General features: G+C 37.6%; 1 protein-coding gene and 1 long non-coding RNA gene across 4 annotated transcripts in view; one reads left to right on the plus strand and one right to left on the minus strand.

Annotated features, from left to right (window-relative positions):
- Positions 1-16,302, plus strand: part of LOC125784859 (uncharacterized) — a 368,340-nt gene that overhangs the window by 235,913 nt on the left and 116,125 nt on the right. The gene's annotated exons all lie outside the window — the stretch shown is intronic.
- Positions 10,496-16,290, minus strand: mat2al (methionine adenosyltransferase II, alpha-like). 2 transcript variants are annotated; one of them, XM_049468813.1, is made up of 9 exons: positions 16,115-16,289; positions 14,916-14,993; positions 14,438-14,560; positions 14,245-14,357; positions 13,246-13,389; positions 12,949-13,167; positions 12,626-12,808; positions 12,195-12,328; positions 10,496-12,069 (listed from the first exon to the last, which is right to left on the minus strand). In XM_049468813.1, exons 1-9 carry the CDS (start codon positions 16,188-16,190, stop codon positions 11,967-11,969), a joined length of 1,173 nt encoding a protein of 390 aa, XP_049324770.1. In that variant the 5' UTR covers positions 16,191-16,289; the 3' UTR covers positions 10,496-11,966. The 2 variants fall into 2 exon arrangements, with proteins under 2 accessions (XP_049324770.1, XP_022536983.2); XM_022681262.2 differs by lacking the exon at positions 10,496-12,069 and having other exon boundaries at positions 12,191-12,328; positions 16,115-16,290.

The raw sequence follows: 16,302 nt of genomic DNA on the forward strand, positions 1-16,302 counted from the left end.
AGCGGAAGCGTGCTGGGCCAATAACCCATAGGTCGATGGATCGAAACCATCCTCTGCTAGCTGTACTTTTAGTTGCATGCAGTCTGGCAAGGAATTTGAATCTTTTTCAAACAAATATAAATTGCTGACACAGATTGTATTTCATTCTTCCTAGGTTCTCCAAAAATTAGAGGTGTCTGGTTTTAAACTTGCTGACTGTTAAGTAGCAGAGTGGCGCAGCGGAAGCGTGCTGGGCCCATAACCCAGAGGTCGATGGATCGAAACCATTCTCTGCTAAATATTACATTTATCACATGCTTGGATTTAGATTCTTACTGTGCGCTCCTAAAAATAGTTTTCTGGATCAAGTTTAAGTTAAGCAAGCAGTCTAGCCCCAGTGGCCTAATGGATAAGGCACTGGCCTCCTAAGCCAGGGATTGTGGGTTCGAGTCTCGTCTTGGTGGAAAATAGCAGAGTGGCGCAGCGGAAGTGTGCTGGGCCCATAACCTAGAGGTCGATGGACCGAAACCATCCTCTGCTAGCTGAACTTTTAGTTGCATGCAGTGTCGCAAGGAATTTCAATCTTTTTCAAACAAATATAAATTGCTGACACAGATTGTATTTCATTCTTCCTAGGTTCTCCAAAAATAAGAGGTGTCTGGTTTTAAACTTGCTGACTATTAAGTAGCAGAGTGGCGCAGCGGAAGCGTGCTGGGCCCATAACCCAGAGGTCGATGGATCGAAACCATCCACTGCTAGCTGAACTTTTAGTTGCATGCAGTGTGGCAAGGAATTTTAATCTTTTTCAAATCAAATATAAATTGCTGATACAGTTTGTATTTAATTCTTCCTAGGTTCTCCAAAAATAGAGGTGTCTGGTTTACAACTTGCTAACTATTAAGTAGCAGATTTGGAAGCGTGCTGGTCCCATAACCCGGAGGTCAAATTATCAAAACCCCCCCTGCCAATTGTAGTTTTAATTGCATGCTGTGTGGCATGGAATTTTAATCTTTTTGAAACTAATGTCACATGACACATTTTGTATTTCATTCTTGAAAATTGAGATGTATCGGAGTGACTCAGCGGAAACGTCTCATTTATTTCTTGAATTATGCTTGGGTTGTCATTCTGACTAACTAAGCTTTTCTGTAACACAACGCTCTCAGTTTTGTAAGATTACGACAGAAGTAAACATTGGAATGTTTGTAGAGCTTTCTGTGTATTGTATGTCAAATACACAGAAAGCAGCGCATGGGGGGGCAGTGCATGAATGAACGAACTTTAAAAGTTGGCTTGGTATAGCACTAATAATGTTAAAAAACAAAAGCGTTTTCCCCTCTATCTATTCTCTCTCTCTCTTACGCTCTCCTTGGTGCACTCTCCTGTCCCCCCTCGTGCAAACACGTGCCCTCTGCATTCCCCGCAGGTCTGGAGTTGGGGTATTCCCCGGTCTCCAGGGGCCCTAAAAACTACTAAAAATATCCGTTGTACCAAAACCGTACGAAGTATCTAGTTTCTACAAAAAAAGATATATATAGCTCTGGAAAAAAAAGGGACCACTTAAAAATGATGAGATTCTTTGATTTTACCTAATTGAAAACCCCTGGAATAGGAGGAAGGTGGATGACCAAAAGCCATCAAACCAAGCCGAACAGTTTTGCCCCAGCAGTGGTATAAAGTTATCCAAAAGCAGTGTGTAAAATTGGTGGAGGAGAAAATGCCAAGATGCATGAAAACTGTGATTGAGTTATTCCACCAAATATTGATTTCTGAACTCTTTATGAATATGAACTTGTTTTCTTTGGATTATTTTAGGTCTGAAAGCTCTGTATCTTTATTTGTTATTTCAGCCATTTCTCTTATTTTTGCAAATAAATGCTTTAAATGGCAATATTTTTACTATAGAAAAAAACAACAATGTTCATTTTACTTAAACATATACAATGGTATGCAAAATAATTAATACCCCTTGAATTTTCCATATTTTCTCAAATTACAACCACTTAAATATATTTTTAATTGGAATTGAATGTAAAAGACCAACACAAAGTGGCATACAATCGTGAAGTGGAAAAAAATATGCATGATTCAAACCATTTTTTTTATAAATAAAAAAGTATTTAGCCCCCTAAGGCAATACTTTGTGGAATCACCTTTTGCTGCAATTAATCTTTTAGGGTATGTCTCCACCAGCTTTTCTAGTGACTGAAATTTTTGCCCATTGTTGATTGCAAAACAGCTCATGCTCATTCAGATTAGATGGAGAGTGGTATTGAAGGCATTCTTTGATGATTTTTGATTATGTGAGAGTAATAAACAGTTACCTTCAACAAGCAGCTGATAAAACACTAGCATTAAGTCTAAACAGACAGACATTTAGACTGCTTGCAATAATCATAGTTTTAAAACACATAGACTTTAAAGTAAAGTAGAATTGGCACCGTATCCAAATGTTAAATGGTGTGTGTGTTTGCTGCCACCTAGCTTTGTCATACATAGCTAGGTTTAAATTCTAGATATAGTTTAAAGTATATTTATTTTTTTAAATATATAACATTTTATATACAATAGACCCGGCACAGTATTGAAAATATAAAGTGTGTGTGTTTGCTGACATCTAGCTGTATCAATCACACACACAGCTGCTGAAATGCTACTGAATTTGTGAATATATAAAATATAATATAGAGTTGCACGCTTTTTGCATAATATTAATGGGTGTGTAATTGTCCTCATGACTCGTTATTCTGATGTGTATAAATCCTAAGCTATTGCTGTTTTTTTTTTCTTAAATCCATCTATTCTCATCTGGGAACATTAATAGGCATTTTTATGCACTGTAGTGATTTGGAGGTGAATAAATGAAAGATGTACAGACGTAGAAGTGGTCTAGAAATTCAAGTATTTTATTCTGACTTAAGTTCTTCGGTATTAACACATTAAAATGAATTAACACATTAAAAGGAACATTAAAAGGAATTAACACTTTAAACGGAACATTAAAAGGAATTGGTGTGCATCACTCTCTGTGGTCTACTGTTTTGATTATACAAGTATCTGCAGGATATCATCCTCCATTCAAAAGTTATTAGCGTCGAAATGTCAAATATCAATATATTTTTTATTTTTAGGTGAGTGTTTTTTCGGGTTTTTTTTTTCAGTTTTATTTTTTTCCCCCTCTGTCTGCTGCCTATCCACCATCTTTTTGGTGGGTGTTTTTCTGTTTTTCAATTTTTTTTTTTGTGTGGGGGGGTGTTTTTCTGGTTTTCTTCTTTTTTTTGGGGGGGGGGGGGGGGGGTTGGTAAATCTCTTAAGGAGTAGCTGGAGTGCTGAAGGAGTAGCATTTAAAAACAGCACAACCTCTCACAGATCTTCTTGAAGAAAGAGCTTATGCTGCAACAGACTCCACGGAGAAAGGTACCGATCCCTGAAAACACAGTCCTTAGTCCCTCCAGAAGGCCGCAGTCTTCAAGCCAGCTTTTGCCTTTTTGAATGCAGAAATCAGCTTCTTCTTCAGCCTACCCCTCCCTGTCTCTCTCTTTGCTGGTTCATCTTTCTTCTGAGCTGCCTTGTTCTGCTGCAGTATCTCCTCTATAGCCTTGGCTATGTCTTCTCTTGTGATATCACTTCCAGCAAGAGGGTCTCTTTCCTTTCTCTCCTCCTCTCGCTCAGCTTTCTTCCTCTGCTTCCTAAGCTTTTTCTCAGCCTTCTTTTTCTTTTCTTCCAGGGCTTCCCTCTCGTCCTTGGTCTGCATTTTCTCGAACTCAGTTTTTTCCGATTCCCTACCTAAAGCCTGTAACATATCTTTCTCATTTTGCTCTGTCCTCTCTTTTAGTCTCTCTATCTCCCTCTCAGTTTCTCTTAGGTCTGAGAGAGAGAAGTGCTCACTGGAGAGGCCTCTAGAGAACCAGGCACTAATTCTTGATGAGACGTCCCTCATTTTCTTGTGTGGAGAAAACAGCCTGCTTCTCCACGTCCTAGACTTTGGTTCCTGTTTCAGATGTAGCAGTACCTCCTCTCTAACTACAGAAATAATGTCTTGAGATTTCTTCCTCTGTCTCCTCAGTTCTTTCTCTTCCATCCTTTTCTTCAATTCTATGGCTTCTCTCTTCTCCTCAACCAGCTTTCTCTCGATTGCAATATTTTTCCACTCCTTTTCGAGAGCCTCTATCATTTCACCCTCCCTTTTCTCCAGCCTCCTTTTAAGGAACTCAAGGTCTCTCTCTGCCATTTTCTCTCTGAAGCTCTGGATAATTTCATTTTTCTCTCTCTCATGTCTGATGGCCTCTTTCTCTTTCCTGATCTTGCTCTTCTCCTTTTTAATTTCCTCCCTCTGCATTAAAATTTGCTGTTCTTTTTCACAGAGCATCTTAATATTATCCTTTAAACTCAGCTCCAGCTGTCTGCTCACCTGTTCGACCTCCACCAATGCCTGCTTTTTCTCATACTCCATCTCGGCTCTTTTTTCCTGCAGTACATTCTCCTCCCTCTGAGCCTCCTGGACCGTCTTCCTCATTGCATGTAATCTCTCCTGATCTTTCCTCTCGCTCTGATGCTTATGCTCCATAATGTTTAAAGCAACTTGTTTCCAGTACTTGACAAGCCCTAGAAGCTCTTGTTTCTGGTTCTCCATTTCTCCCTGTCTTTCTCCCACATTCTCCTCTCTCTGTTCATCATCATCTGTCTCCTCTTCACTCACAGACTCTCTGTCTTCACTTCCCTCAGACTCGCTCTCTCCTCTCTCCTCTCTCTGTTCATCATCCTCCCTCACCGGCAGGACATGCTGGTCCCTCGGGTCCTGGAGTCTCTCCCGAATGTCTGCCATTATGTCGTCTACGCTTCTCAGCTGGTCACCGAAATCCATTGCGGTCTCTCTCTCCGTCTCTCTCTCCGTCAGTGCAGAAGTGAAATGAGGCAGGAATATATAGTGATGTCTGCAGTGACGTCATCAGGTCAGCCACGCGTTCTATACATGCTGCATTCTATGCTGTGCTGAGTTGGAATGTACCATGTGCGTAGCCTAGCCATTATTAAGGGGTGCCCAAGACTCTCTAACTGAAGTTCCCAGCACCCCTAAAAATAAGATAAATGTTTTTTTGGAATTCTAGACCTCTAATTTCTAAACATTAAAAAACGTAATATGGTGGTTAACCGGAACACGATAACATCGACAATACAACGACCCCCCCCCCCCCCAGTGCCGTGCAAATGGTATGATCCACTTTCTCTCAGCTATCCGTGTGCTCGCGCACACACATATACACAAACACACGTGCGCAGGCTAGCAGCAGCGCAAGCAGCAGTTTGACTCGTAGTAGTAATTTGATGTAGTGCTTAAGAAATGTGAGTATTTACATTTACAATACATTTCTGCTGCACTCAATCACACACCACGCTTTATGAGTCATTCTATAGAAACGTTTTTTCCTTTTTTTTCATGTCTCCCTCCCTATTTTAGTCTGTGTTATGACAAGGAGGTGTACTTGGTTAGACATTGTTGAGAAAATCGCACTACCCCTTACTGCCGCCGGTTCCAGTGAGTTCCCCCTGGATTCTTTTGATAGAAGCCCGAAGTACAGATAAAGTATAGAGAGACAGGATACTTGATTATCAGCAAAATAACAATTTATTATATATAACACTCAGTACCCCTTACTCAAACACAATGAGCCTTTTTACTGGAAAGTTATAAAACTTCTGCTACTACTACTTTAAGTCACAGTATATCTCTGATATTTATTAGGAAACATTGAACACACATTTTATTAAGGCAATTCAATTTTATACCCTTGACTGACTCCCTGAATTCTCTGTCACAAGTACAGAACGTCCCACTATACAAGACAATGTAGCAAAGAGTTTTACTGACAGGGCCCGTTTAGTAAGTAACTGCTAAGCATCAAGGCACACACATTATTCTGAGTATATAAGAGTTAAATAAATACTGATTAAGTCATTATTTAGCAAATTGTTATTGAAATATTGGTTATTTAGCAATTGTCATTGATAAAGTAATAATTTAGCAATTGTTAGCATAAGCACCAGTACCTTTCTTAACAACATGTCATATTGCTTTCACTCCAAATACTTTAAATTCCTGCCTGCAAATACACAGACCTACATAGTTGATAAATGACTTTACTTTAGTCGTCCTGGCTTTACTCATTGGTTAATTTATTATTGATTAATTCTTGAAGAGTTTTGTTCTGTATTTCTGTATGTAAATGCCCAATACACGTCTGTCACACACACATCAACACTAAATCTAACAATAATAATAATAATAATAATAATAATAATAATAATAATATATATAATATAATAACATTATATGTGGCTAATTAAAAAAACTAATAATTCTAAAAGTTAATAAATAAACATAATTTTTTAAGAGATATATATACACTGCTCAAAAAAAAATCTTTATTTTAAAGAAACGCATATATATATACACTGCATATTCAAATAAAATAATTGATATTAGTAACTAAAAAATCACTTTATATGCATGCACATTGAATTTTTCTAAAAGGTGCAAAAAAGGTATCTTTTCAAAAATACCCAAGTCTGAAATTAATCTAGTTTATTATCATGCAATTTATTAAATGGATAAATGCTGAACCAAACATAATTGTAAAAAAGTGGTTTACACTAACTAATATTCACATTAATAAATCAATAAACCAGGGGAGAATACTCATTCCTGTTACTGGAACTCATTCCATTTTTGGGGGGGGGGGGGGGGGTGTTAAATCTATTAAGGAGTAGCTGGAGTGCTGAAGGAGTAGCATTTAAAAACAGCACAACCTCTCACAGATCTTCTTGAAGAAAGAGCTTATGCTGCAACAGACTCCACGGAGAAAGGTAACGATCCCTGAAAACACAGTCCTTAGTCCCTCTAGAAGGCCGCAGTCTTCAAGCCAGCTTTTGCCTTTTTGAATGCAGAAATCAGCTTCTTCTTCAGCCTACCCCTCCCTGTCTCTCTCTTTGCTGGTTCATCTTTCTGCTGAGCTGCCTCGTTCTGCTGCAGTATCTCCTCTATAGCCTTGGCTATGTCTTCTCTGGTGATATCACTTCCAGCAAGAGGGTCTCTTTCCTTTCTCTCCTCCTCTCGCTCAGCTTTCTTCCTCTGCTTCCTAAGCTTTTTCTCAGCCTTCTTTTTCTTTTCTTCCAGGGCTTCCCTCTCGTCCTTGGTCTGCATTTTCTCGAACTCAGTTTTTTCCGATTCCCTACCTAAAGCCTGTAACATATCTTTCTCATTTTGCTCTGTCCTCTCTTTTAGTCTCTCTATCTCCCTCTCAGTTTCTCTTAGGTCTGAGAGGGAGAAGTGCTCACTGGAGAGGCCTCTAGAGAACCAGGCACTAATTCTTGATGAGACGTCCCTCATTTTCTTGTGTGGAGAAAACAGCCTGCTTCTCCACGTCCTAGACTTTGGTTCCTGTTTCAGATGTAGCAGTACCTCCTCTCTAACTACAGAAATAATGTCTTGAGATTTCTTCCTCTGTCTCCTCAGTTCTTTCTCTTCCATCCTTTTTTTTAATTCTATGGCTTCTCTTTTCTTCTCAACCAGCTTTCTCTCGATTGCAATATCTTTCCACTCCTTTTCGAGAGCCTTTATTATTTTACCCTCCCTTTTCTCCAGCCTCCTTTTAAGGAACTCAAGGTCTCTCTCTGCCATTTTCTCTCTGAAGCTCTGGATAATTTCATTTTTCTCTCTCTCATATCTGATGGCCTCTTTCTCTTTCCTGATCTTCATCTTCTCCTTTTTAATTTCCTCCATCTGCATCATAATTTGCTGTTCTTTTTCGCAGAGCATCTTTATCTCATCCTTTAAACTCAGCTCCAGCTGTCTGCTCACCTGTTCGACCTCCACCAATGCCTCCTCCATCTGAGCCTCCTGGACCGTCTTCCTCATTGCCTGTAATCTCTCCTGATCTTTCCTCTCGCTCTGATGCTTATGCTCCACAATTTTTAAAGCAACTTGTTTCCAGTACTTGACAAGCCCTAGAAGCTCTTGTTTCTGGTTCTCCATTTCTCCCTGTCTTTCTCCCACATTTTCCTCTCTCTGTTCCTCATCATCTGTCTCCTCTTCACTCACAGACTCTCTGTCTTCACTTCCCTCCAAATCGCTCTCTCCTCTCTCCTCTCTCTGTGCATCATCCTCCCTCACCGGCAGGACATGCTGGTCCCTCGGGTCCTGGAGTCTCTCCCGAATGTCTGCCATTATGTCGTCTACGCTTCTCAGCTGGTCACCGAAATCCATTGCGGTTCTCTGTCTCTCTCTCCGTCAGTGCAGAAGTGAAATGAGGCAGGAATATATAGTGATGTCTGCAGTGACGTCACCAGGTCAGCCACGCGTTCTATACATGCTGCATTCTGCATGCTGTGCTGAGTTGGAATGTACCATGTGCGTAGCCATTATTAAGGGGTGCCCAAGACTCTCTAACTGAAGTTCCCAGCACCCCCCTACCCCCCCCCCCCCCCCCGTGCCGTGCAAATGGTATGATCCACTTTCTCTCAGTTATCCGCGTGCTCGCGCCCACACATATACACAAACACACGTGCGCAGGCTAACAGCAGCGCAAGCAGCAGTTTGACTCGTAGTAGTAATTTGATGTAGTGCTTAAGAAATGTGAGTATTTACATTTACAATACATTACTGTCTTTATCCACTGCCCTCATTTCTGCTGCACTCAATCACACACCACGCTTTATGAGTCATTCTATAGAAACGTTTTTTCCTTTTTTTCATGTCTCCCTCCCTACTTTAGTCTATGTTATGACAAGGAGGTGTACTTGGTTAGACATTGTTGGAAAAATCGCACTACCCCTTACTGTCGCCGTTTCCAGTGAGTTCCAAAATCAAGAAAAGAGTTCAAAGAATATTTCACAGACACAAGCATTTAAAAGACAAAACCTCTCCCTCACAAGTGCGAAGACACCCAGCCTGAGGCCCCAAGAACTTATTTAACTGATCCTTACCAATACTTGTTTGTGTAAAATTGTATCAAGCATATGTGATCTTGCTAGCATTGTTTAACCCAAATTCGTCGTTGCTATGACAATATGGTTATCTACTCGCCCAGCTGCGGCCTAAAATTTACTTTGAGAATTGAATAGAGGTTATCAGCTTGGTGGCTCCGGCCCGCTGCCTTCTCACCTGTTACATTAGTAGGACACTCAGTACCCCTTACACAAACACAATGAGCCTTTTTACTGGAAAGTTATAAAACTTCTGCTACTACTACTTTAAATCACAGTATATCTCTGATATTTATTAGGAAACATTGAACACACATTTTATTAAGGCAATTCAATTTTATACCCTTGACTGACTCCCTGAATTCTCTGTCACAAGTACAGAACGTCCCACTATACAAGACAATGTAGCAAAGAGTTTTACTGACAGGGCCTGTTTTGTAAGTAACTGCTAACCATCAATGCACACACAATATTCTGAGTATATAAGAGTTAAATAAATACTGATTAAGTCAAACATCAACACTAAATCTAACAATAATAATAATAATATAATATATAATATAATAACATTATATGTGGCTAATTAAAAAACAAATAATTCAAAAAGTTAATAAATAAACATAATTTTTTAAGAGATATATATACACTGCTAAAAAAATCTTTATTTTAAAGAAACGCGTATATATATATACACTGCATATTCAAATAAAATAATTGATATTAGTAACTAAAAAATCACTATATATGCATGCACATTGAATTTTTCTAAAAGGTGCAAAAAAGGTATATTTTCAAAATGACCCAAATCTGAAATTAATCTAATTTATTATCACGCAATTTATTAAATTGATAAATGCTGAACCAAACATAATTGGAAAAAAGTGGTTTACACTAACTAATATTCACATTAATAAATCAATAAACCAGGGGACAATACTCACTCCTGTTACTAGAACTCAGCCCTGTTACTGGCACTCAGTCCTGTTACTTTATTTTTTATGTTATGAGTAACAGGGCTGAAAGTAACAAGACTGAGTTATTAGCATAGAATTAGCAAAAACATAACAAAATAGCTAAATGGTGGCTTTGCTAACACTGAGCACCTTTAAAATACAAATTGTCCCAAAATTTGTATTTTAAATGTCATTTTCTGGGGACAGAAATGGCATCAAAATAAATTTTAATACAAACAGTACATATAAACCCATAATGTTGACTTAATGTTAGATAAATGCAAAATCAATTTGTACTAATAAATCAATTCTGCTGTCAGATAGAAACATTTCTATGCAATATAGATTAAAAATGCGTTTGAAAAACTATAGATGTATGTATATGTATAACATATGAGTAAGTCTTCTCCACTACAAAATAAACTTCCTCATACTGTAGCTAAAAGTTCCATGCTGATTAATTGTATATTCAATCCAACTACAGAATGACATACATATTTATTTCTATTCAAAAGAAACATTTTGTTGACGAATTGTAAACGAAAAAGAAATGTTTGAAAAAATGACAAAAATGTCAGATCTAAATTTCATGGAGTGTTCTGGTTTATTTTTGCAGAAATCTCACAACAAACATGTATTTTATTAAAATTACAAAATGTAACAAATTATAAAAGTATTAAAAATGATTTATATAAAAATAGATTTGAAAAAACCCTTCACAGTGCCACAGTCACTAATGCCCCAACAGTCAAATGTATCTCTCCCTAAATTAATAAAAAAACAGCAGCTGTAAGTTTAGAGATAATCATAAGAATGACTCTAAAAGAAGAATACAGAAATAAGTCTGTGTCTGAAATGTATAGCAGGAAGGCAGCCAGCCAAGGCTGAAACAAAGTTTAGTAATAAAGCCTTTTTATAAATAATTCAGAAAAAGAATAAGAATATTTTATTTGGGGAAATGCCAATATATAGCCAACAAAGCTAAACATGTACTTCCATATAGCAGTATATCTAGTCCATACATTGAAAACATCAGTATATTCTGTTGCCTTTTGATTCGGACACAGAGACCTTCATCACAACACTACCTCATGAGTAGGACAATGAATGAGTTTACATGCACAAAAAATCAGTTCATTGACAGAATACTGCATTTATCTTATTATTCAAGTAGTCATGTAAACAGTATACTTTGATTTCTCAGATCGAATTAAGGTGTAAAAATCTAATTACGAAATCTAATAGAGAGAGCTGGATTTGTATTTGAATTGTATTTCCAAGTGCATGTAAACTATAAATCAGAGTATTCTTGGGCATACACAAAAACAGACCATGCCACCACAACCAAACTTGTAACGCAGAAATTAATTTTGGGAGGTTAATCCACGCCCTTTACCACTCCCACTCAAACCTATATAAACCCTCACTTCCTCTCTACCTGCATCTCGAACTACTTCGCATCCACCTCCTCCTCATCTTCCTCCTTTTTTCCTGTATCTCTTCTCATGGGGGGCTTCAGCTTCACGCTTCCCAGCAAAGCTGCCCTGAACTCCTGCCTAAAACCTCTGAGTTCACCACACTCTTTCTATTCCAATTCAAGGGCATGGAAAATAGTAGCAACAGGATTTAAATAATCTGTATGATCATATTAAGCATGATGTTTAGGTTTTACCTAATATTTACGTCACATCTTAGTCTGTGAGATTATTGGCTGGTTGCAAAATCTGATTATTGCCTCACTAACTCATGTAAACTCTAAGTTTTCCAATTATCTGATTAATGTTATCTGATTAAGTTAATGTGAATATGTTGACTGGATTACTGACTTCAATATTCTGCAGTAAACAGATTATGAAGTGCATGCAAAAGCATCCAGAATGGGCAGAAAGGCATCAAGTCAGCTACCAGTTTCAGACACAGCTAAAGTATTCCCAAATTTCTCTCTAAACGACTGCAGTCATCACTAAAATCTCACATCTGTCTATCTAAGTACATCAAATGTTATGCTTCTCTATGCTTCTCTGAATGTTGAAGGTCTTGTTTGATGAACCACTAAAACACCAGTTTCTTTGGCTTTTCCCAGGGAAATTCCTCTCTTCCAAAATGTCCATAGCTGGCAGTTTTCTGATAGATGGGCCTTTTTAGACCAAGCTCTCTGCGAAAAAAGATTCCACTGAGATTATATATATGCTTTATTAAATATTGTACCTTAGACTTTAACATCCCATGCTAATGCAAGAATAATTCAATCTGGTTTGGGTTTAACTTGCTTTTACTTACTTGACAATCACCCCTGGTCGTAGGTCAAAATTCTTCTGAACGATTTCCAGAAGCTCATCTTCATCTCTTGTTGACGTACCATAATGAAAAACAGAGATGGACAAAGGGTGGCTGATGCCAATGGCATAGGAGATCTGTTAAAATGAGAAATGCAGATTCAGCTTTCAGTCAAAGGGATTTTTACAGCTCACTCAACTGATAAATCATCATAAATACCATCATAAAGAGTTTACATGCATCTCAAACTCTTGCACTGACAAAGGCCATCCTAACCAGCCTACATTAAAAAAGTAACACAGTAATATGTTTCCCTATCTGCTCAGAATATGGCCAGCTGTTGTGGAATTGATTAAATCATTAGCAAATTAATATAACAACTATTTAATGTAAAAGATCAAGCTTAGAGCCAAACTAATCCATAGCAGGCTTACCTGTACCAGCACTCTTCTGCACAGCTTGGCCTTGACAAGGGATTTGGCCACCCATCGGGCTGCATAGGCTCCAGAACGGTCCACTTTGGAATAGTCCTTACCTGAGAAGGCCCCGCCCCCATGGCCTCCCCAGCCACCATATGTGTCCACAATGATTTTTCTACCAGTAAGGCCGGCATCTCCCTGTTGATACGGGCAAATTTGAATTATACATAAAAAAATAAGATAGCAAAAATATTTGTGGCTTATTCTTAACAGTATTATTATTATCAGAAATGATCTGACACTGATATTATAACAATGACAACACTTTACTTTTTTACCTGCGGACCACCTATAAGGAACTTTCCACTAGGTAGCAGGTGATAGATAGTCCGGTCATCCAGATACTTTGCTGGAATGACTGTCTTCACCACTTTTTCCATCAGATTCTTCCGTATTTCCGAAAGTGTGATGTCAGGTGTATGCTGGACTGAAATGACTACTGTGTGGACTCGGATAGGCTCCATGACTCCCATGTTATCACGGTATTCCACAGTAACCTGTCAGGAATTAAACAAATCATTTTTAGACCCAAGACATAATGCAAAATTGTGACGTCCCATTTCTAATATTTTTACCTGGGATTTAGAGTCAGGTAGTATCCATGCACACTCCCCATTCTTTGACAATTCTTTCATCTTGTGATTGAGCTTATGGGCCAGGAGGATGGTCAGTGGCATGCACTCATCCGTTTCATCTGTTGCATAGCCAAACATGAAACCCTGTAGAAATATTTAATTCAATCAGAACATGGAAACTACAATATGTTGGTGTTAAAAGTAAAGAAAGTGCCTTAAAAACAATAATTTAATTCTAATACTTCTAACTTAAAAATGTAATTTTAGGTTTCTCAAACATTTTCCCCAACTATCTTGAATTACTGGAGAAATTCTTGATGAGCTAGCTGATTTATAAAGGCTGCATATGGACAAAACAGGTCTAAAATGTGCATGCGCAAAATCTCATGCAGAAAATGGGATTTATAAATAAAAATTTGGCATGATAACTACTGTACATTTAAGCAAAGGTTGAGCCATGCGTACTCCTACAAAACACTGCGAAGAGAGCAGGAATTAGTGGCAATTAGTGAATTGCAATAAATGTGCAAACCATTCTCATATCAGTTCATACAGCATAAATCATGTTTAAAGTTTAAATGCTTGTTGTATCTTATTCCACTTTATTTGTAGTATTATTTGTACACAACCTGGTGTATTTCACTCTGTATTTTATTTCAAATTGTATTTATATGATCCAGTTTGTATTATCTTGTAGGTTTAAAAGTCTTTGGAAAAGGTACTATATGAATAAAGGGAATTATTATTCTTAAAATTCTTATTATCATTGTAACAACAAATCTCAATAATAAAGACAGTAAATATTTATGGAATTTGCATTGTCCAAATTTCCTCTTCTTTGCTCTCTGTTCCTTTATTATTCCGCTTAAGGATGAATGGGGACATTGAAACTAAAGTGTGATCAAAAGCACCTACCCTTGATCAGGAATAGCAACCTCTGGTCTATATATATATAAATACATATACTGTATATTGTGTATACTGTATAGTGAAACTAACCTGATCCCCAGCGCCAATGTCCTCTTCATCTCTGCCTTCAAATACACAGTCAGTAATCTCCTCACACTGTGGCTGTAATGCCACAAGCACATTGCAGGTCTTGTAGTCAAACCCTAATAGATAGCATATAGCAAAGTTCAATATGTCTCTTAATTTCTTATTTTTTCCAATCATTTCAAAAACAGCATCTTACCCTTGGATGAGTCGTCATATCCAATGTCCTTCACAGTGTCTCTGACCACTTTCTCAAGATCCACCACTGCTTTTGATGTCACCTCTCCACACAGCAGAATCATACCTGTCTTGGCCACACACTCTGTTCCAGAAAACACAACATTAACTTTTTTCATTTAAACCAGTTCATTTAAAATGTCAAAGTTTTAAAACAATACAGCTAAAACGAATTTATCCAGTAGGCATTGATCACGACGCTTTGGATTTCTCAAACTGGGGATGCACAACTGACATTAAAATAAAAAAAAAGAAAGACATATATATATTTTTTTCTTGCTATATAAATTGCAGTAGTTTAAGTTTCTTCAGATTTTAAGATAGATGGGCTTCATTTTTTTTCCTGAAAATTAAACCCATAATCATTAACTAGTTTAGAAAAATCACAGTCATAAAGAAAGCCAATTATAAACTGATAATTGGCTTTAAAAAGTTCATACCACATGCCACTTTTGCGTCAGGGTCTTGAGAAAGATATGCATCCAAAACGGCATCACTAATTTGGTCACACATTTTATCTGAAAGGCAAAGGATAAAAAGATAATTTAATATGACATATAAAAAAGTAACTACAGACAGACAGACAGATAGATAGATAGATAGATAGATAGATAGATAGATAGATAGATAGATTACTTCAGTTTGTGAATCAGTTTATCTGGTTTTGCTATTTATAAGTATATGTTTGAGTAAAATTTTAAATATTGTAATTTAAAGCATTTATTTGCAGAAAATAAGAAATGGCTGAAATAACAAAAGAGATGCAGAGCTTTCAGACCTCAAGTAATGCAGAGAAAACAAGTTCATAAATTCATAGATAGAATTTATGAATATGAATATAAAACACTACTAAAATGCAAGAATACATAAAAGAAAATTCTGCATCTATACAAAAAATCTACAATTATACACATTTCACTTAATAAGATACATAAAATATATGAATAGAATCAACTAGATAAAAAGGCAGTGTGAATATGTGAAACATGTGAATATGGCAATAAGAGTACTGATTAAACAATAGACATGTGCATATATAGGTATTTAGCTTTGTGGCTAGTGTCCAGAAATGCAGGATGTACAGTAAAGTGTCAAAAGTAAAGATAAACTGGACGTGATTCATTGATGGACCCCGTGAGGGACTGTGATGGGACCCGGAACTAAGGGTAGGAGACAATATGTGAAAAAAAAGCATACATTATATTCTTATGTGCTTATATATTGCCTTAGATCACAACCACAATGTAAAAATTGTATTATCCCATTTTATTTAATTCGATTAATCTCCCAATACTACCAGGAGGGGTTAAATATGAGTCCCATCCGGGTTATCCACTGCACTAACCGTTTGACCCCCCAAATTATCTATACACACATGATTACATAACGGCTCTATGGTGTGAAAGTGCAGCTCGTGTCTAATAGGGGGACATGCCTGTATAGTAACTTGTATAATAAACGTAGGTATCTAACTATTAACACACTTTTAGATCTAGTATACGCGCTGTTTTGCTGTTTATACTGTAAGAGTTTGTAAGGTAAAAGTTCCAGGAACTTTAACGTAGCCTGCGTAGCCGCTTTACGCTCAGCTCCACAATCACTGCTCTGGGCTGCGCACATAGAAAAAGCAGAGTCTCACCAGAGTGTCCCTGTCCGACCGATTCCGAGGTGAACAGGAAGGTTTTTCCTGATCTGCTGTAGCCGGTACTGTTCATGATGATTGTAGAAAAAAGCTCGAATAGAGAAGCAGCTGGAAATCCTCCGCAGCGCTGCTGGACAGACTCTACGGAATATGCGTAAGCAGCTGCTCTGGCTGTGTAGAGAGTC

This window comes from Astyanax mexicanus, chromosome 20, assembly GCF_023375975.1.
Source record: "Astyanax mexicanus isolate ESR-SI-001 chromosome 20, AstMex3_surface, whole genome shotgun sequence".
NCBI classification, from domain to species: domain Eukaryota; kingdom Metazoa; phylum Chordata; class Actinopteri; order Characiformes; family Acestrorhamphidae; genus Astyanax; species Astyanax mexicanus.